At 34.7% G+C, this 23,344-nt stretch overlaps 2 protein-coding genes across 2 annotated transcripts in view; one reads left to right on the top strand and one right to left on the bottom strand.

Moving 5' to 3' along the window:
* The window catches only part of LOC131042298 (putative leucine-rich repeat receptor-like serine/threonine-protein kinase At2g24130), a 59,690-nt gene extending 56,173 nt beyond the window's left edge, over nt 1-3,517 (bottom strand). Inside the window, exon 1 of the mRNA XM_057975639.2 lies at nt 3,463-3,517. Within this exon, the coding sequence (XP_057831622.2) occupies nt 3,463-3,517 (55 nt within the window). The remainder of the gene's footprint in view (nt 1-3,462) is intronic.
* A 1,157-nt stretch (nt 3,518-4,674) lies between these two features.
* LOC131042317 (large ribosomal subunit protein uL3z) lies at nt 4,675-16,696 on the top strand. Its single transcript, XM_057975668.2, has 4 exons — nt 4,675-4,910; nt 5,052-5,162; nt 5,252-5,556; nt 15,728-16,696. Exons 1-4 carry the CDS (start codon nt 4,826-4,828, stop codon nt 16,394-16,396), a joined length of 1,170 nt encoding a protein of 389 aa, XP_057831651.2. The 5' UTR covers nt 4,675-4,825; the 3' UTR covers nt 16,397-16,696.
* Nucleotides 16,697-23,344: the final 6,648 nt, after the last annotated feature.

The raw sequence follows: 23,344 nt of genomic DNA, 5'->3' as shown, positions 1-23,344 counted from the left end.
CCCATTTCTTCTTCCACGGTTCTACAAAAACAATATTATTATTCTTGAATATACTAGACAAATTGTAGGATTGCAGTCGCTCCTAACCCTCAAGCATAAAATTGGGGTTACTTTTCCAATTTCATTGGAATATTATACATGCCAAAACATTTAAGCAGCTAAGGCAACTGAGTAAGAGCTATAGGACCTTAGCCTAAAGGAGTTTAACTATGAAAGATAGGTATGACCCAATGGGTAAGCTGAAACAAATGATGCCAATCTCATATCCAGGTCACCTGCCGGCATTGGAAGATTTCTGGGCGGATATGCAGGACAACTTTGAGGCTTGGGAGAGAAGATATCACGGATTGCCAATTCCTTAGATCAGGAACTTTAACATAGAAACCAATCTCCCTAAGGATCTCAGGGATGATGGAGAGATACTGGACCTAGTATACAAGGAAAAAGGGATTGATAAGAAACCACTCTCTCCTATTTGATGGTAATTTCAAGAAATTGTTGATGTAGATACGGTCTCAGGAAAAGTAATTGAAAGAATAATGCAGTGGTTGAATTTGAGGATCCATCCAAGCACGACGAAGGAAAAGAAGAAAGGTAAAGCAATGGATAGTCCTCAATCCAAAACAACCAAGGAGTACACTAGATGAACTAGATCCAAAAACTGCTGCTTCAACCATTGATAAAGGAGAATTAATGAAACAACTTGATACAAAAATGAAGGAGTCCCAACTCCTCAAGACAACAGTTGAACATGGGATAACCACCAGATTGCAAGCAGTTCCTCGAGCTTCTATCCATCCCGTTGTTCCAACTATTGGGATCATACCGGGAGAAGGTATCTCCCAAGCTAAGACCACTGAAACACAAGCACAAACATCAACACCTACTCCCATTCCAACACAAGAGCAGGTAATAATTCATAATATTGAAATAGATTTTGACTAGGATGATGAACCCATTGCAGTGGTTGCTCAAAAAAAGAAAGGTGAAACAAAGAAAAAGCAACCCACTATTGAATAGGTTCATGATACAACACCCAAAGCCCAAGAAGAACTTGAGATTCGGGTACAACCAATGGATGTACAAGTATAAATGATGGAGGCAGAAGGATAGGAAGAATAGGATGAAAGAACGGTCCTCACTCCTCAAGACCAAGAGAACCTTCTTAGACAGCTAGAGGGAGGTGAGGAGAAACAGATAGATGAATTTGAGAAGGTGTTTGACGAAGAGGTGACTGAAAGGTTAGAAGAGTTAGCTAAACAACAACAATTAACTCATGAACAGGTCCTTCAAGCCAACCTTGCTCAACAGGTGTCTCGAATCCCACAATAGCAAGAAGGTCCTCTACCCTAACAAACTCATGAGCAAGAGAAACAAGAAGAGGAAGAGCAGGAACAACGAGAGGAAGCACGCAGGGTTACTGTAGAAGTAACAATACAGGGAGGGGAGCAAGACGACAATATGCCCCAATGGTTAAACTTCACTTTCAAGAAAAAAAGGAGAAAGTTGTCCTCCCAAGCATCACTTTGTAGCAAGCAATTATCGAGTCTCCAAGGAGAGCCAAGAAGGCCAAAACAATTCATCATATTTCTAGAACTGACACAGGGGACGTAATCACAAGTATAACAACTCCTATACGGAATACTGAAGGACAACCTCAATCCATCTCAAAATATCAAGTATCAGAGGTCAATTTGGGTAAACAGACCACGTGGGGAGAGATTGCTACTTTAATTATTGTGACTTCCATTGCTCAGACCAGGATGGAGAAAGAACATAAGACCAAAACAGAAGTTAAAGCACAACCGAGGCAATATAAACAATTGAACATGGAGATAGCCAGGCCACTTGACTCCAGAGTAGATGACACCTTGCCATCTACTTCATCTCTCCCACAAGGTGATATAAAAGCATTATACGAGATGAGGAAAGTGGCAACAACAATCAAAACATGGGCTCAAGATCAGTTGAGTAAAATCAAAATGTTCTTGCAAGATACAATGGAGGTATTTGAAGAAGCCCGTTTCAATGAGAAAGTTCTTATTTACTGTTTTGCACAGTAGGAATGAAAACTCCTTAAGTTCTCAAGGCAGCATAAGACACTTAAGAAAATCCAAAGACTGGGAGAGACGGTGATTGCAAAGGAGGACCTACTGGGAGGAGAAAATATCAATAGTCTACAATCATGCATAGATATTTTGGAGTTAAAGATGGAGATAATGGAGCAGTGCCGCATCAAGGTTCTTAAAGAACATCCTCCACCCCTTAACATGCTTGAACAATATGAGCAATTCATCATCAAACTGCTAGGAAAATATGGGTCTAACCTTAAACAAGGTGGAATGTTGCATCAAAAAACTATACTTAATAGATGGGATTCTTACATGGCTGACCATTTTGCAACCACTGTTGAATTCAATATAGAAACAATGAACATATACATGTATGTGGTATTCCAATGTCAGGGAATTGAGGCAGTGATTGATGAAATGGTCAGTAGGCTAAAGAGTACAAATGAAGTACTCAGAGTATCCAAATTACAGATGGAGTATATTACTGACCCACTTGCTGCTTCCATAGATTGCTTCATCGACAACTACCAAAAATACAAGAAAAATAAAAGACAAACAGGTAGTTAGTCATATAATGCATATTAAAGCAATATCATTGCCTCAACCACTGCATTATTAACTCACTTATTGTCACGCTTGCTTTTATTTTGCATCATCCTTGCATGATTTGAAGATCCTGGAGCTGATGCATCACCAAAAACATGAACTACAAGCACCAGTTTAGTAACAGTTAAGTGGAGTTCATAGGCAATGACTTGCATGTCAACTACGATTCATCTTTTTGTAACTAAATATTAAGCATGATTTAATCCTAGGGTATAGGGATGAAACACTATAAATTGTAAAGTTTGGGGTCATTTAGAGGGTCTGCAAATTGATGATTCAAGGCCATTTAGTTAGAGAATTTATACTTTTTCTGCAATTTATTCTCATAACTATTTTGTTATACATTTTGAAGATTAATACAAAGCAACTTGTGGATTGCCTGATCCACAATACGTGTCTTCGTAGTTGATATTCTTCGCAATCTGGTATCTTCTTTCATTTGAATCAACAACTTGTCCTTTCAGTTTTATTGTTTTATGAATCATATTATGCATGTGAATGGTGTATGAGGATGAAATGGTAGAGCAATTTTATGATCTTTTGATATCCAATTTCATTTATATGTGAGTTGACTAACTTTGCATATTTGTTGGAACGTTATTTGAAAGCTGATTGAATGTTATTGATAATACTCCTCTGTGATGCGTCAACTTCGTAATTTGCTCAATTGTTAAGTATTGGTATTGTTATTGTCTCTTGTTACCCTGATTGATCTTTTGACGTTTCTTTATTAAAGTTAAAATTAAAAAATACAAAAAAAGGATTTTGTTTGTTCTATTCCAACCAGCAGGCCCCTTGATAGGTACAGTTACATCAACCACTAAGTTACCCAACGCCATCGTGACCCGACTACAAAGACCTTGGAGTTGTTAGTCTTTAAGATTGACTCCTTTTCAGAAGAGGTGGTATATGTTCTCATATCCTACCTGATTGTTGGGGAGTGTGTCAAAATACTCATCAACACTAAGGTTTCAAATGCTTCTGTATATACACAACTAATCCATTTCCAAAACCTATATAGAATGAATACCCTCAAAATGGAGTATTCATTTACGACTGCCTCGATAAACTAATCATATGATTTAAGAAAGACTCTTATTGAATCACATTTATGCATAAGAATTGCTTACTTTTTTATGTAACGCAGATTATACTAAGGTTTCAAATGTTTCCTCATATACATAAGTAATCCATTTCCAGAACATATACAAAATGAATACCCTCAAAAGAAAATATTGGTAATTGATTCAGTTTGCATAAGAAGCAAGTCAAAGCATAAATTTTATGGAATGAAACATGCTTGTGGTTTGCTATTAGTTGGCGAAATGTGGTTGACTTGTTCTTCTCTTAATTGTGCACTCGAGCTACAATCTCTTTACAGCTGCTTTGCTCAATAAGTATTCTTGTTTGTTCTTTTACCAATGCTTTCTTTCTCGTTGTGATTAATCTCAAAAATATATTTTTCTTTCATTATAAAGTCAAACTTCAAAATGATATCCAATTCGCATGTTCAAGACATAGTTATCTCGAATGCTCCATCTAATTGCCCACATCAGTTTGATTGTTTTAGCTAATGAAATTATTATTATTTTTTCAAACATGTTTATTTAAAAAAACTGCATCTAAACTTAAATTAATATTTGTTTGCATATGGAAAGTTTCTATAACATGATTAGTTAAAAAAAATGCATTAATAACATGTTAAATACAACATGATTACTATAGTTCTAAGATGAACTAAATCTAATAATAATGACAATATAATAATTTTTTAAGTGAAATAATGAACAAATATGATATATTTCCATGTAATTTATCTATATTCTTCTATAAATAAGTATGCTATAATCTATACATATTATAAATCATTAGATTAATTTATGTTTACACATAATTAACTATATTCTTCTAAAGATAAATATACTAATTCGATAATATATATATTACAAGTTATTAATTAATCTAGATTAATTTTATGTTTATGTATATGCATGTTATTGGCTTAGCCTAAATTAAGCTTCGGAAAAGCATTTTCCTTCACCCCTTGGCTTAGGGTTTTCTTATAATCCAATATATACGTAGATGAAGAGTTAGGGTTTTCTTTTGACCTTGCAGGGGCGGCTGGTGGAGGAGTAGAAGGAAGCAGCATGAGTCACAGGAAGTTCGAGCATCCCAGGCATGGATCCCTCGGATTCCTTCCTCGCAAGAGAGCTCGTCGTCACAGAGGAAAAGGTAAGAGAAATGGGAAAAACCCATCAATTTTTGCAATAAAAATTTCAATTTACAGAAAACAAACCGAATATGTAAATATCAAAAAGCTTCAGTATACAAAAATACAAGGTCTAATCTAGGCCTTATGGTATTGAATGACAGTGAAGTCGTTTCCGAGGGATGACCCAACAAAGCCCTGTAAGCTGACGGCGTTCATGGGATACAAGGCCGGCATGACACATATCGTCAGAGAGGTCGAGAAGCCCGGATCCAGTGAGCCTACTTTCTTAATCTATTTGTTTTCAACACACATTATCTTGTTTTGACACTTTTTAACTTATAGTTACATGGTTATTTTGCAGAGCTTCACAAAAAGGAGACCTGTGAGACGGTGACTATCTTGGAGACTCCACCCATGGTGATTGTGGGTGTGGTGGCCTACATCAAGACCCCTCGCGGTCTTCGCACGCTGAACACTGTGTGGGCTCAGCATCTCAGCGAGGAGTTAAGGAGGCGCTTTTATAAGAACTGGTACAAGGCCAAGAAGAAGGCTTTCACCAAGTATGCAAAGAAATATGAGAATGAAGATAGCAAAAAGAGCATCGAGGCCGAGCTTGAGAAGATGAAGAAGTATGCCTCTGTTATCAGGGTTCTAGCTCACACTCAGGTAAGAGGACTGACATTTTTTAGGGTTTATCCTTGCTTATGAGAAACAAGGAACACAACTTTTAATCCGTTTTCTATTTTCTATTTTCAATGCTGGGAGGGTCCGAAGATTAAGGAACTTTGAACACTATTTGATCTAGGTAAGCATTAGCGTTAATAGTTGGATATATGGCGCAGTAGCCGGAGTGGGTCAGATAAATCCAACAGACTCCAAGCAGCATATAGATCACATTTGCACAACAGAAGCAAAAAAAAGCCGAAACTCACATTGGGACATTGGGAAGTGAACACAGTTTTATAAAATCTTTAGGTTTCCAATACAAAATTATTAGATTCAGCCCACACAGGCAGCCGTAGTCTTGATGCAACCAAATGGGAAATGGAAGCAAGTCCAGCGGACTCAAAATAGATCTGGAAACAACTTCCAGTTACAGCAACCGAGGCCCACTCTACATGCGGACACATCTCACCTCTTCTCTTAGATTACTGATATCACAAATGCTCTGCTTCGGTCGCTCAAACACAATTGCAGACCAACAAGAAGGCAGCTCCTCGATCACAGCAAAAAGGTGTCTTCAAATGGTTACACATTTATCTTTACGTAGGCCTGAATTTCATCAACTCTTAATTGCTTGGCAACTTCTAGATCTTGAGAAAATAAGATCAGATAGACAGTGGAGATAAATAAAACCACATTAGTCATCCAATTGAGGATCCCCGACTTAACAAAGACAGACCATATGGGAATTAGTGAACCTTGCCAGCCAAAACTATGAAAATGAAACAAGCAAAACAACGCTAAAATGTTGTTTTTTTGGTTTTGATTTTGATTGCTCGTGAACTTACATGGGCACGATCCTTCAAACTCAATAAACTTTCGCTTGCAGAATTTTTAATCCAATGTGCATGTAATATCTTGAATATAATATTTTATGATATATACCCAATTTCAGTTCACTCAAAAATTGCTTAGGATTAACCCCAAAATGAAGGAATATTTTTATTTGCTATATAATTATCAATTGTCCAACAAGTTTGCTTAGGTCCTCAAGGGCTTGCTAGAATGTAGTATCAAAAAAAGCCCTTAATCGACTTGATGAACAATTGGTGATGATGCCATCTAGATCCATACTGCTGCTATATAATTATCATCTGTAAAGTGCTTATCATATAGACTGGTGTGATCTAAAAGGATATTTTAATGAGCTGCTCAAGGAGGTGTTTTCAATGCGTCAGAATTTGCTACTAGTTTAGATTGGTGAGATGCACCTGAATGCAATGTCCCCTCCTTGAAATTAAATCAAGATTGACCCAACAACCATTTTAACATTTCTCACAGGTCATGGAAACCTGACATTAAATGAATGGGCTTTGATTATAACTGCCGTCATTGTGCTATCCAAAGTTAGGTGGTTGCGGGAGACATCAAACCAAGTCAATAGTGAAAGAAAGTGAAATACCCCTTAGACATAAAGGTTGTAATTACCAACAATAATGCCATGGGAATAAATAAGCTCTGATTTAAGGCTGCAATTCACAACAAAGTTAATGCTTTATTGCCAATTCCCACACAACCAATAGAAGGATTAAGTAAAATATTTAAATATCTAAGCCTAAAGGAATTTAGAAGTGGGTGGGCTCTAGTAGGAAGAGGTGCTAGCATAAAGTCTACAATTAGTTAGGGATGAGGCAACCCCACCTTTATGCCAAATCTTAGAAGAAAATAAGAAAAGGAACAAAAGAAAGAAGCGTTGGGGTTTATTGACCATGAGGGTCTAAACCAAGAATTTAATGCCTATTTGATGAAAATAATTTCAAACAAATAAGATGTGGTGGATCCCTCATCCGTGTCGCAATACTTAGGGAAATATTGTTTATATTTTGAAATTCATGTCAAGAGAAAAGGAGTGGGGGTCTCATAATAACAAATATAACAGGTCCTTAATATATAAGTTAAATCCTCAACACGAAAAAATGCAATTTATTGTAGGGTTTAAATAATAATATAAATTATAATTGTAATTATAATTTATTTTTAATAAAGTAACATTTAAGAGGTACATCTATTGGGGGAAGTTATTTTTAAGGGAGGCCATGTAAGAAGGGGCATCATTGAGAAACATTTAATTATTTGAATTTTACCCCTTGTGAGCATGGAACTACGATTCATGATTCTATTAACTTGAAGATGAGACCCCTCTAGATCTAGAATTGAAGGATGAAAACCTACAATTCCTTGAGATTGATTTTACACATAAATCACAATTGTGTTGACTTGACTAATCATTTTGTAGGTGTTGATAAAGATTTCAAGGTAATAATATTTACTGCCCATAGACAAATTTGATCACTATCCATGGAGATTTTTAACTATCCAAACTATTATTGTGAGCTAGGGTGTATAATATTTAAGAAAAATTAAATGATATATTACACTAAACACCATCAAAAGTTGCAGAAAATCCATCACAATATAGTTGTAAATTTGCAAGATTTGCCATTGAAAATATTGTCACATTTCTCTCAGGTTTGCTATTTAATATTTGTCATTATTATCTAGACTTCATCTCTAGTTTATGCCATTGCAAATACAATCTGTCCTTTGGATAGCAAATCAATTTAATAAAATTTGCACTATTATGTTGACTTTGATGTCAAGTAAATTTTGACAATATAAATTGCTTCAACCTTGACAAAGATTATGGATTGTTGCAAACCAGCTATGAATTGTACATTTGGAAGGATATTTCTATAATTACAACTTGAAAATGAACCAAATTTGCACAATGGTGGTTTTTGTTTGAATACTCCAAAATTCCAAATAATTGTGAGTTTTCATCCTCCAATTCTTGACTTGGAGGGTTTTCATTCTCTAGGTTAATTGAACCAAAGTTCAATGATCCACTAGGGAGTAGAAATTAGAAAATAGAATGGTTGATCAAATATGCCTCCTTGCTTGGCTTCTCTAAAAGGGCTTCCCTCCAAAAGAGAACTCTTCAAATTTCCGTCATGACCATGGATTGATATTTGAGAGGGATTATTTAAATTAGACTTTAATTATAGTAGATGTTATTTTATATTTTAACTCTACGTGAACTCCAATTTATTATTATTTCATTTAATGCTATCACTTAAGCAGCCCCCTTTTGTGACATTATCACCTTAATTTATTATTATGGGCGCAAATAAATGCATTATGGGGATTTGGTTTTAAATTGGCATAACTTGGAAGAGGGGACATTACAATTCATCTTGCGCAATATTGCTTTTATTCAAGCAATCATAAATTAGGATGAAGAATTTTTGCTACCTCCCATGTAGCATCATTTACAATAAGATCTTTTTCGTTGGACTATGTATCATGCCATTGTTTTGTTCCTTTGAAATTTATAATTGCCTTAGTAATAAGAATTAGTTTCCCTTTATTTAGTGAGGGTAGCTCTATTGGCGAAATAATTTGACTTCTTTATGCTGGTTCTAAATTAGAGACATGAAATACATTATGAATTCTACTATTATCTAGTAATTCTAGTTAATATGCAACCTTCCCAGTTTTTCGTTTGATTTTGTTAGGGTAATGGAATTTCGGTTTCATTTTATTTGCTCCATTCTTCTACAAGGATGTAGCCTCAAGAAGACCATCTTTACTACTTTGAATGTTCTTTCAATTTAGTAATGATTTGCATATAACTTATGTTGATTTAATGTTCTCTATAATTTTTGCTTTCATTGATTGCCAAATCAATGAAGGATAAAGCATCATGACTATACAAGGTTTGTAAGGTGTCATCCGAAAGGGCATATATAGTGTTGTAGTATTTTTCCCCCAAATAAAGCCCATTTTATTAAGGTTGTTTGTTGCCTTCCTACATAATTTCTCAAACAGCCCTCAATCCACTTGACTATTTTCATCCATCCATAATGTGGGTGATAACCAGTGCTTGGAGACAATTCAATTTCTATTAAATGAAAAAGCTTTTGCCAAAACAAGTTCAGGAACCTACCATCTCTATCATTTACTATGTTTTTGGCAACCCACGCATTTTGAGAACTTATTTGGAAAATAGATTAGCCACTTTAGGGTGTCTTGAGTGCTGAAGATATGGCAAAGAAATGACCATATTTAGTGCATGTATAGTGTTTACCTTGTGCCTTAGTCCTATATTAAAATCCATTAAGATACTTTCTCATTTCTAGTTTGGAATTGGTGAAGTTGTGATATCTCTATAAGAAAAATATGATTTGTTTTGTTGGCAAGTAAGGCATTCCTTGATGGTCCTAAGAACTTCTCTAAGATCCTTCCATGAAATTTCTCTCTAATTTGTTGGTAAGTCTTGAAGTAACCTTGATGTCTTGCTAGTGATGTGTCATGAGAAGCCTTAGAAAAAGTAGTCCTTACCTTCATTCCCAAGGAAAGATAAATTCTCTCTTTATATAGAATAAGGTCATTTACATTGTACCTTTCATGTTGGATCCTCCCATCAAGATCAATATCCAATGCTTCCTCATATTCTGCTATTATGTTAGCCTTCTAATTAAGAGAAATATTTTATATTGAACATAAGTAAGGCTTCTTAGATAGAGCATTTGTTTACCACTCATTTTTTACCATTTGCATATTTAATATCAAAGTCACAGGCTTGAAGCTTATCAACCAATTTTGTTGTTTGTCATTCAAATCTTTTTGGTTGAGAAGAAACCTCAAATTATTGTGACCTATTTTTACCACATGCCATATATTGCCAATATCTGTCACAAGCATTCATAATGGCTAGCATCCCTCTATCATAGATTGAATCATTTGTTTCAGTGTGTTTGCTCTTTGTTTTTAAAAGCTGTTGGATGTCCCTTTTACATAAAAATTGTTCAAACAACTTGATTGGATGCATCACATTCTATAACAAATGGAAGTGAGAAGTTTGGAATAGCTAGTACATATACTCACTTTCTTGAATTAATCAAAAGTTTATTGAGCCATCTTTGTCCAAACAAGTACCCTTTTTTGCCCAAATTTGTCAATGGAACAATCAATTGAGAGAATCCATTGATAAATTTTCTATAATAACTACAAGGCCTAAAGGACCCTTTCGATTGAGTTAAATTGGTTGGTGGAGGCTAATCTAAATTAGCTTAGGTAACTATATGAATCAACTTTAGGTAACTAAATCAATCAATCTTGTTGACAAATTAATCAATTTAGTTAACAAATCAATCAAAATAGCTAACTAATTGATTGAATTAGATTAGAACTCAAATGATACAACTTGCTAATTACTTCCATGCAAATGGGTAATAGTTGCCACCTCTCCACATCCATTCCACCATCAATGGGAGTAAACTCATGATCCAAGATCAAATTCTAGCCTTTTATCTGTTTCATTAAATTACAAATTAAGGTCAAATTCATCATTTCATCATTTCAATTTGGAACACAAGTAGATGATGTCCATGTAAGCAACAAGCATTCTATCATTTGCAAAGCACATCCATTTGTCCAAAGTTATTGCATTTTGGTTTCAATTCATTATGTTTATGCAATTTATCTTTTTGCTTTATTGGAGATAAGTATGTGATTCAATTTTAAAATTTACATTTTGTTTTGTTGAAAACTTTCTTCTGTGTTTGAATCTTATTCCCATGGTGTATACAAACAAGGGGAGATCTCTTACATCATTCCATTGACACATGCTTGTCTCTTGTATCATTCTTTAAAGATAGCAAAAATAGAAATGGCCGAAGTGACATTGCACAAGTTTGAATCAAGGGCATCTTTCAAATCTATTTAATATGAAAGGAATTGAAAAACTTTTGGGCTAATTGCAAAAATGAAATTTGAGATAGGAAGAGAAGCTTCCCACAATTTGATGTCCTATCAAATGCAAGTTTTGCTGATCACAAGAGTACTTATAGAAGCTTAGGGTGGTTTGAAATTTTTTGATCCCTCTTATGACAAAAAGGGATTGTAGATAAACCATTTTCAAAAATAAATTGGAATAGCAAGGAATTGAAGGCCACTAAGGAATGTATATAAAGGGTCATTGAATTGAGCTTAAAATGGTTAGAGGAGAAGAAGAAGAATCTCAAGCTATTAAGGGGAATGTTCTTAAGGAAGGAAAAGGAGGAAGAGGAACACCAAAAACACAGCAAAGACCTAGAAATAGCCTCAAAGCCACCTCTGAAGTTTGTAAATAAAGGAGATTGAGAGGAAGATTTTGAAGAGGAAACATAGAAGTTAGAAAGGAAGAAACCAAAGATCAAGTTCTTTTGTTTAAGAAAAATTCGAAGAGAAGGTTAATCCTAGGTGTGTGGAGCTTCTCTTGCACCTAATCCTTTGTTGAGTCTTCAAGCTAAACGAAGGAAGAGAACACCAAAAACATGACAAAGCACTAGAAATAGCCTCAAAGCAACTTTTTAAGGCTATAAATAGAGGAGAATTTAGAAGAGGAAATGCATTAGTCAGAAATGAAGAAACTAAAGGTCAGTTTTTTTTGTTCAAGAGACTCAACTAAGAGATGGTTACCCCTAGTCCTATGTTGAGTTTTCAAGCTAAACAAGGTTTTGTATATATTGTTTATCTAACTCTATTGAAGGAATTCCTAAGATGCTAAAAGAATGTTCCCCATCGCCTTCAATGTCTCCTAAGACACCTCCTATTGCCTCTCGTTTACATTCACTTACTATTGTGCCATCCATATTCGCCTCCTAGTTCTCCACCTCCATAGGGTTGTTCATTGGTATTATCTCCCAACTTGGATTTCTAGAAAAAATTCCAAGACTATATCAATTGCACACTCTCCTAGGAGAACTCCCATGTCATCCCAAACCAGATCTGCTTCATCTCCTTGCAGAAGGACACCAATTAACTCTCCCAATAAGAAACTCACCCCTTCATAGAAATTTATTGAGGACCAAAAGCCCCTTCTAAACCCCTTCATAGAAATTTCTTGAGGACCAAAAGCCCCTTCTAAACATGATTCCCAATAGTAGAAGTAAAGAGATAAGACGTAGCAAGAAGGATCAACGCCATAGGACACCTCCATTTGGTTTAATTAGATTATATAGGAAGAGAAGAGGGTAACTAAGCTTGTAACTAATGATTTTTCACTATTGACCTCTATGATTTCAAGCCTTCTCCATCGACAAAAGAGTGAGATTTCAAATTACAATTGTTGTACAAGGGTAAGACAAGCTCAAATTATCACCTGTTTGGTAGATGAAGTAGAAGAAAAAATGCAACCCTTTGATTGCTAAGTAACCGTGGATTAATTGGATAGGCAATCAATGGATGAAGTTTAGAAAGTTGTGAAGCTCTCCATTGATTTGATGATACAAAAGATTGATGAGGATAAAGTGACGAAGAAAGAGTTGTAAGAAAATGCTTCATATCTCACCCCCTATATGGAATATTTGGTTGTCTGCATTGAATCATCAGAAAGATTAGAAAGTTGTGAAGTCCTCCATTAGTTTGATGATACAAAAGATGGATAAAGTGATGAATGAAAAGCTGGAAGAAAAGTTTCATATCTCACTGCCTATATTCAACATTTGTTTGTCCCTATTGAATCATTGGCTGCTATACATACTTTGTAGTTTGGTTAAGCAATAAAGAAGCATATTCTTTCTGCTGGAGAACAAGGAAACATTGTCAGGGCCACCAAAACAAGGAATTGTGAGTTGCTTTCATTGGGATTCAAGGTCATGGAGGACACTGTTGCTTTGTATGATAAGATTTCAAAGGAGGTCAATGCCATGAAATTAACACTCGAAGGATCAAATAGAAAACTATAAGTTATAGAGAATAACTACCCTAAAGTTGTAGAGATGGATTTTCTTGCAAAATTTGTCTTATTTGCATTTGGTAGGGGCAACTTTTCATGAATATTGAATGAAAATGAAATGTGGTTTATATCACTTGTATCTTGTTGATGGTGGAGGCATGGTCAACTTGAGCATGTTTGTGTACTTTGGAAAGTGAATTGTTGTGCACATCAGCTGTGAGTTGTTCTTCAACCTATGTATGGAATAGGGTGGTTGCTGTAGTAACTTTCATAGTTGGTCCAATTCCTAAGATTGCAGTGTATTGGCTGTGAGTATTCAGGCTCAATGGAGATTGGTTTTATTAAGTTTTCTATTTGCCAAATTGTGAAAGAAGTTCAAGATTGCTTGTCTTAGTTTTAATTATTTTTCTTTCTTGCCTGTCATACTTTTTTAATCTTATGGTTAGATTAGGATTAGTTAGTTGCAATTTTAGTTTCAATTTTATGATTTTTTTGTCAGGTTTTCAAATAAACAAAATGATAAGTCTTGTCTGATTTGAGTCCAAAACTTGAAACGAGACTTGGGCTTGACATGGACTCGGCAAGGGTGACTTGACTCAAGACTAGGGGCTCGGCAAATTTTTTTGGTGCAGACTCAACAAGACTTGGCAAAGTGAAAAACCCAAGAAATTTAGAGATTTTTAAGGATTTAAAACTTGTTTCATGCACCCTTTATTTAATAAACTTTAAAGGCACAATTACCTCGTCAAATAGAAGTTAATTCGATCACATACACAAGTATAAACACAAATTGTAGCTGAAGGAAATAGCAAACTTAGATATATATATTATAAATATTGTCAAATTTATAAAAAACTCATGGAATGTAAAATCCATGACATTAAACTGCTTTAACTGCTGTCTATGGATTTATGTCAAATGTATAAAAAACTCATGGATCTCTGGTCCAAAAATTGAAGTGATTCTCCTGCTTATAATGAATCTTGATCATGGCAAATTAATTAATTCATTATAAATTTCAGAAATATACAGTTTTTTTATTTCAGTGCTGAAAGAAACTGTTTTGGGAGTAAAATCTGCAATAAAATTTTTGTTATAAATAGAACCCTACATACTTTTGGACTACACGTGGATGTTGTTGCAGTCACACATGCTTAGCCTATGCTGCTGACCTTTAGTATTCTGGTGGAGCGTACTGAATGAGAACCAAAATACTTTTCTACCTCACCTTTCGAGCATCATATAAACTTACAAACTTATATAGCTGTTTGGATTTAAAACCTTTTAAGTAGGGTAACTTTGGATGTTCCAACTTGGTGTGTCAAAACACACATCAACAGGACTTAAAACAGATCTGGAAACAAATTCTAGCCACAGCATCTTAGGCCCACAACATATACAGAGACTTCTCATCATGTCTCAAATTGCTCATACCATAGATGCTCTGCTTCAATATTTGGTCACTCAGACCCAAGCAGATTCAATATGCAGCCAACAAAAGATCCTATGTGCAAACACACATGTAGGCAGCTTTTCAATTGCTGGAAGTTGTCCTCAAATGGTTAGATGGTTGTCTTTATATAGACCCGCTTTCACCAACTCTCAACCACTTGGAAACTTCTAGAACTTGTGTAAATAAGATCTTATATACGTTGGAAATCAATAACAACAGATCAGTCATTCAATTGAGGATCCTCAATCCAAAAAAGACAGCCTCCATCTAGGAATTAGTGAACCACGTCAGTCATCTGCAACATTTAAACAAGTTGATCTTTTGGGTCCTGACCCAGACATCATGCATTGTAGGTTCTACCACATGGATAAATTGTTCAAGATGTGGACCCCAGACCAAGCAGGAGAAAAATTAAGCATACAAATGCAGTACATTACCATATGGTATTGATTTCAGAGGCTCAAAATTAAGGCAGATAAAGCAACATAGTTTTCAAATTGTCTTTCATTGGCTAATGTATATCCAAAATGTGATAAATGTTCTTACTAAAGAAAGCAAATAGAAACTGTTTGAAGGTGAATGCTCATTTTTTCAAATGACAGATACAATAGTTGTGCTTTAACTGCTGTCTATGGATTTATGTCTCTCTGCTTCATCAGATTGTGGATTGTTTATCAAAATCCTTAGATAATACTATTGGAAATTCCATACAAGGAGGGTTTTGTGAAAATTCTAGTCTTGAATTAGATGGATTGACAAGGCTTGGGTTTATGCCAAGCTTGATATCTAGACAGCATGCAATTTTAGAAGTGGATGCTTGTGTTATGAATTGTAATGTGTTCAATCTGGATTAAATTATGGAAGGTGATCTTATATTTTTAATTGTTTAATAAATGTTTAATCATATAGGTAGTATTTTCATATTCTACTGTACATTTCAGGTGAAGAAGATGAAAGGCTTGAAGCAGAAGAAGGCTCATCTGATGGAAATCCAAGTGAATGGTGGAACAATTCCACAAAAAGTAGATTATGCATACAACTTTTTTGAGAAGGAGGTACCTATTGATGCTATTTTCCAGAAAGATGAAATGATTGATGTGATTGGTGTTACAAAGGGGAAGGGGTATGAAGGTGTTGTAACTAGGTGGGGTGTCACAAGGCTGCCACGTAAAACACATAGAGGTTTGCGGAAGGTTGCCTGTATCGGTGCTTGGCATCCAGCCAGAGTTTCCTTCACTGTTGCCAGGGCTGGGCAGAATGGATATCATCATCGTACTGAAATGAATAAGAAGATCTATAAGATTGGCAAGCGAGAGCAGGAATCTCACACCGCACTCACTGACTTTGACCGGACTGAGAAGGATATCACTCCAATGGGTGGATTTCCTCACTATGGTATAGTAAAGGATGATTATATCATGCTCAAAGGCTGTTGTGTTGGTCCGAAGAAGCGAGTTGTAACTTTGCGTCAGTCACTCCTGAAACAGACGTCTCGTACAGCCTTGGAAGAAATCAAGCTTAAATTTATTGACACATCCTCCAAGTTTGGACATGGAAGGTTCCAGACATCATTAGAGAAGGCTAAGATTTTTGGTAAAGTGAAGGCATGATAGGGAAATTATGTGGTTCCTAGTAGTATCTGTAGCTGCAGGTGGTGTTTATTTTTCAAGAGCATTTATTATTATCCTTGAATTTTGAGATTGAATTTAAGTTGTTGAAAGTGACGAAACTACTATCATCCATTTAAAACTGTTGAGAATTATTATCCGGTGGTAATGTCTAAAGTAATTGTCACTGTACTAAAGATTGCTACTTCGAGTAAAATAGGCTGGTGTCATTAGCCTCTAAAATAGTTTTCATGCAAGTTATTGTCGTAAACTAATATATTTTGGTTGTTAATTGTCACTGCATCAAGGATTGCTACTTAGAGTAAATCAGGGTGGTGATGGTGGCCTCTGAAATAAATTTGATGCAGTTTACATTCTATAAACTAATCTTTTAATGGTTGCACTTTATTGTCACTGCATCAAGGATTGCTACTTAGAGTAAAACAGGGTGGTGATGGTGGCCTCTGAAATAAATTTGATGCGGTTTACATTCTATAAACTAGTCTTTTGATGGTTGCACTTTTTTTTTTTTTAATAAGAGAAATTTCACGTGTTCATTATTTTACCTAAAAATTGTTGGGACAATTGGTTTTGGGTGACTCTGATTCTTACCCTGTTTTCAGAGTCATGTAGATGTTACTTGTCGAGGCAGCTTGATTAAGGTTTCTTATATGGATGTTTATCCTGCTTGCCTTTTACGACATGATCATATTGCCATATCCTTTTGTTTTAATTGATTTTTATCTTAGGAGATGTAACTTTATTTCAAGTTTTGACTGCTGAAATATTGTTTCTTTTATTTCTACAGCCATGTTAGAATTAAGAAAGCGTTGCAATGTTATATTGTTTTATTGGTTACTTCATTGTTGCCACATAACTTGGTTTTGATTTCAGAGAGTTTTTGAGCATTCCCTCTCTTATTTTTTGTTCACTGGCTTTTAATGGAATAAACCTTTTGTTGATAGGGATTTTTAACTTGGTTGTCTGTTCATTCATTATGATCATTTTCATAACCATTTTCTTTTAGTGGATTAATTATATTTTGCCTGCTGGAATATTCAGATTCTTTTATTTCTATGACATCCTACTTAAACAGAAAATTCTAATATAAATTTCTGTAGGCCTTCTTTTAACATTTTACTTTCAGATGGTGTCTCAATGTCCAATTCCTTTATATTCATTGATTATGTTAGCTATGCACGGAACATTCTTAAAGTCATCCTTTGTCTTCTATTGAAGATTGAGAATTATAATGCTAGTTATTGCATCTTTTATAAATTCTTTTTATTTAATTGTTTCTTTGCAAAAAGCTTAAGTTGAAACTTACAATTTACACAGTTTGCTAGCTAGTTATCTTAAGATACCTGAGTGATACAGATGATAAATTTCTCTTAATCTGGATAAGACAATTTGGTCCAGTAACCTGTCACGCCTGTTTCTTGCTTGTTAAACTAGCGTATTTTCTGGTGCAATGCTTGTAGTTTTTATAATCCTATTTTTTGATAAAAACTGCAATCTACGTAAGTTATGTAACCAGAGCATTTAGGGTTGCCATGGAGATAGAAAGCAGGGCCCTGTGCTTTGGGAAAATGCATGGCCTACACAATGAAATATATTAATTTTACAAACCCGAGTGCATTTCAACAGAACATTAGTGCAGCAAGGTGTGCAGTTGGAAGGTATTTGAATATGGGAAATCACAAATTTATTACGATTTAAGCAGAAAGTGGAGAGGTGTGCAGTTGGAAGATATTGGTTTAAGCAGAAAGTGGAGAGGTGTGCAGTTGGAAGATATTGGTTTAAGCACTCCGCTCTTGCACATACTTCTTTATACGCATCTTCAAATTGCATTGTTAGAATCATTGTAACATCCGAAAGGTGTTGGGAAAATTAACACAACTTAGCATACTTCACATGGCTTATTTGCATGCAACTAGAGATATTGCATTGTTAGAATCGCTATGATACCTACTTGCCTTCAGGCCAATGCATATTCGCACCACATTGGCTGTGAAAAAAGAAAAATGTCAAGAAAAGAGTTTGCCAATACACCTTCTAGGATGATTGTTAATTGGTTTACCTTCTAGAATGACTGTTAATTGTTTTTTATTTATTTTGGGCAAAAGGACGAAGCCTATAAGCCCATGGCGATCAACCACATGGAACACAGCAAATGCCGAAATCTTGCCCCTTAAGCATGTCTAGAAAGCCACCTCTGAGAAGAATTTGAAACGCCATAGACGAGCCAGAGCAAAGGCAGCATATCACCATTTGGTGTAATCAAACCCCATTTTGAAAGCAATTTGACAATTCTTGGCACATGCGAAAGGAGATAAAGTTCCAACTCCCCCCTGCAATCATAATGAACATGATATGGAGCATTAGCGAACTGCAGAAACAACAGCCGAAGGGAAGGAAACCATATTCCAACCGTCCGATCAATCCACGAGCCAATGTGACAGAGACATTCTTTACATATCCGCACAGGTGAAGAGAGAAACATATGCCATGATTTGGTACCAAGAATGATCAAGGACGTAAACTCCCTTGTGCAGACGTGTCATATAACATCAAATATACAATCACTGAACACACCCACATTCAGGCTGACGAAAATGGTAAACCTAGTCACTTAATAAACATTATAACACAAAATGCTTCATCCCTCACAATGATTTGAAAAATATACACACGTGGCAGATAACCTGAACCCTGCAAAAAACACACATTAGGAAAGAACACTCAAATTAGGATGGATTTCAGGGCCCGCATCAACCAATATTTGATTGTTAATTGTTAAATCTTACGGGTTATACATAAAATGGTTGTTACTATATTTATATTTTAGGAAAATAAGGTAGTCATTTTTTAAGTTTAGACAATGGTGTGTTGTAGTATTCTGAGATAGGAATTGTGCATAGAAATTATGACTCATCTTTGCATTAATTCTATGTGGATTGACAAAAAAAATTGAATGTCGGGTAGAAAATCTGTTCATATGAGCATGTCTACCAGGCAAGGAATTATTTACAGTTGATTATTACATTTCTCTGAAGTAAATTATAGATGTTGAGAGCATTTTTATGTCGCATGCCAATTGTATAACATAATTCGGAAGGCCTCATTTTGTATTGCTTTCAGATGGCAACATGTAATACCATGAAATCACTAGATAGCTGTAATAAGATGGCGCACCATATTCTATAATTTTGAGATTAGCATATTTTTCCATGGAAGATAAACCATTTGGAAGTGTTACAGTAATGAAGGTTCATTTCCTTGGCATGCCTATGGAACAAGAAGATAGGAGCTATAAAGGTTGTTGATTGACCCAACCCTTGATATAATGATTAATGTTGGATATTGCATTTAAGAATGTTCGTAGTTGCCCTTAGATACATTTGAATTTTCAAATACCATGTCATCTTAAGGGGTTCATGTTTACAACTTCCACATGAAATAACCATAATTGACACGATATTTGGATGGTTTTCATCCATGTTAAGAGTGATGTAGTTGTTGATAATCACAAATGTTGGTAGTTCTAAGGACCTAGTGTTAGATCTATTGACAATGACAGCTACTTATTTGAGAGCAAGAATCGAAAAATAAACATTTTAGTGTAAATCAAAATATTTTCACTCAAAATCAGATTGAAAGTACATTGGTATAGACAATGACAAGAACTTGGTCAGAAATTCCCATTTACAAGGCCAATTGTGACACATAACTACAATGCATTAGAAATCTCCAAACCAACAACAAGAAGAGTAATCTCGTCTTTGCCAATAACCTAAAAAATATTAGAAATGATCCAAGTCCATTCTTTAAAAGAAAAACCTCATTTTCTTTTCAACATAGTTGATGTGATATATATTCATCAACTTATCTATTTGATTTTTAGAATAAATAGTGTATTATTACAAAACCAATAATAATCTTATCTTTAACAATAACCTTAGAAATGATCCAAGTCCTCTTTTAAAAGAGAAGCCTTTTTTTTCCAACATAGTTGATGTGATATAGTAATCAACATACCTATTTGATTTTTAGAATTAACAATGTATTATTATTATTTAGCTGATTTGCAAGTAAAGGATAAAGATTTAATAGGAAAACAATAAAGTATAAAGATTTAATAGGAAAACATGTTGTGAGTTTAATACAATGATTACATTTGGGATAAATGAAAATAATTCAGTATGAATCATATTGCATAAATACAAATGAAAGATGACAAGTGAAATGAATAGCAAATAAGTAAATCTTATATGCCTAGAGAAATATACTTTCTACATTTATTGACAAAATTATATAAGAAAAAACTTGTTAATAAATGAAATCAATGAGAACATGAGATTTATTTTGAATTTGTTTCTTTATAATTTTCATAAGGTTAAGATGTATATCACAAAATCAACTCTAATTCCTTGCACTTTTTATAAGAACAAATCCATGAAACTCTTTAAAATTATATAATACCTCTATGAACATTTTATATTACTTTTAGCTATGCAATCAATACAACAATACATATTAAACTAGCATACCTATCTTTAGAAGAATATAGGTAAAGTATGCTGAAAATATCTTAGAACAAATCCATGAAACTCTCTTTAAAATTATATAATACCTCTATGAACAATTTATATTACTTTTAGCTATGTAATCAATACAACAACATGTATTAAACTAGCATACCTATCTTTAGAAGAATATAGTTTAAGTATGCTGAAAATATCTTATTTGTTCATTATTTCACTTAATTTTTTTTTTATATTATTAAATTGTAAGTAATATTCAATTATTATTGAATTTATTTTATATTATTGTAACATTTATCAATGACAGATGGAGCGGAAGAGGAGGAGTGGGAGCGACCGCTACCCAAAATTTGAACTAGGTAATGGGCGGGTAAATTCTCGAGGTGCAAGAAGGACAGGTTTGCAATAGGGTTTTGTAGGTAACGATTGGCTAGGTCACAAGCACAAATACGGTCATCAACAAACTCATACTTTGACGAGCAAGAGAAGACAACAAAAACCTGACCCTAGGGTTGTTTTTGACATTTGTGATGGATCTCCTCAAGTGCTAAATAAGGATCATTTGAAGACCTTTGATGAAAGAATATGGAAAAATAAGTGGCTAAATGTTCATGGTAAGGGTACAAATGTATTTGATAGGTGCGCAGACACTTACCACCGTCTCCTATCTTTCGTCTCGTGGCCAAACAATGTCTCTATCAAAAACGCTAAATTTCTTTCCAGTCCAAATAACATTTTGATCCAAAATAGGTCTACGGAAGGGGAAGTTTTGAAGGTAATACGAACTAATAGTGCTCCCTTCATACCAAAAAAATATAAAAGAACCTGGAGAAAGAAGGTGCCGCAAACTGAGAAAAACAGGACCAAGGAGAAGGTGTTGCAATTTGAGAAAGACAGGCCCAAGGATCATCCCATAGAGAAAGATGTTGATGGTGGTTTTATTAACAACAATTATAGCATTGCATTGCCAGATGAGTTACTTTCATCTCATATCAAATTCTTAAAGGATACGACACTCATAGGTAAATTCAGGGGCCAAAATCTTCAACTTTTTGATATTATGGAATGGGCAAATAAAATGTGGATAGGGGTTAAGTGTATTTCATTTATAGATTCACAATCAAAATTCCTGATTGTTTTATTTGATTCGAAAGAGAATAGAGATGAAGTCCATAAACACAAAGGTTGGTTTTGCATGGGTTCAAAACTTTTTACTTTGCCTTGGGTTCCAAATTTTAAGCCCAACCCAAATTTATGTCAATTCATGCCTTTCTGGATATCATTTCCAGACCTACCCCTAGAATACAGAGACCTTGATATTATTGAAATTATGGCAAACAAGCTTGGAATTTTTATAAAACATGGTTTGATCCCATTTGAGTTTATTAATTTGCCAGTTAGAGTGCGTCTTCTTCTCAATCTTTCAAAGTCTTTTCCTTACTCAATATCTATTCAAAGCAAGTGGGGTACTTGGGATTAGAAAATAGAAATCCAAAATGCTACCTATGTAGATCAACATCAACATTTTCTGGGTCACTACAACACACAGTTTTAGGGCACTGCTCAACAAAGGATTTTTGTGTGTAAAGATCACACTTCGTATCCTTTTTAATGCTTTTTACATTTGACAGAAAAAAGGTCAATATGAGGATGAGGGATTGGGTGAGGAGCCTTCATTACTGTCGTTTAAGGTACAAGATAAGATGATTTTAAATGTCCCTTTTGAGTCATTGTTTAAGAATACCCATCCAGACGGTTCATCTGTTTCTCCTAATCAGGAAGACCTAAATGCAATCAATCTTAAGTTGGTTTATAAAGCACTTTTAGATGCATTTCTTAAGGTGTTTCTCCCATCTATTCAGAGAAAACACAAGTTCTTAGGTTATGATAGGAGCTGGTTTTTTGGAAAGATATCAATTCTGGTTTATCTTTGAATGGAACATTTTGGCTTCATAAGCCTCTGGGTCATAGACAAAAAAATTTCAACATTTCACATGAAGGACTCCGTTCTCACTTTAATTTGAAAAATATTGTTCAAACTATGATCTTCCAGAGTGATCTAATTGATTTCGTTCATAAAGAGCCATTCTCTCCTTCCTTGCATCCTGTTAAATGTAACAAGAAATCAGAAGAAGAGCTTCAAAGAATGGTGGATGAGTTGATTTTAAGTGTGGCTTCTCAACATTTTGATGAAATTGCTCATGAGGAGATGCTCGGAAAATATGTTAATTGTGTGCAATTAGTAGGGCATGTTAATAAGATTGGATCTAGCGCAAGTGGCAAAGTTGACAATATGTGTCATTTAACTAAATTTGAGGACCCTGAGATATTTTCATAGTCTCACTTTAAAGACTGGATTGGGAATCAAAAGGCAACTGTTCAAACTCAGGATATTGCAACTGATCAA

This window comes from Cryptomeria japonica, chromosome 3 (genome assembly GCF_030272615.1).
Source record: "Cryptomeria japonica chromosome 3, Sugi_1.0, whole genome shotgun sequence".
NCBI classification, from domain to species: domain Eukaryota; kingdom Viridiplantae; phylum Streptophyta; class Pinopsida; order Cupressales; family Cupressaceae; genus Cryptomeria; species Cryptomeria japonica.
The sequence above is the reverse complement of the archived record's forward strand: the minus strand, read 5'-3'. Positions and strand labels throughout refer to the sequence as shown.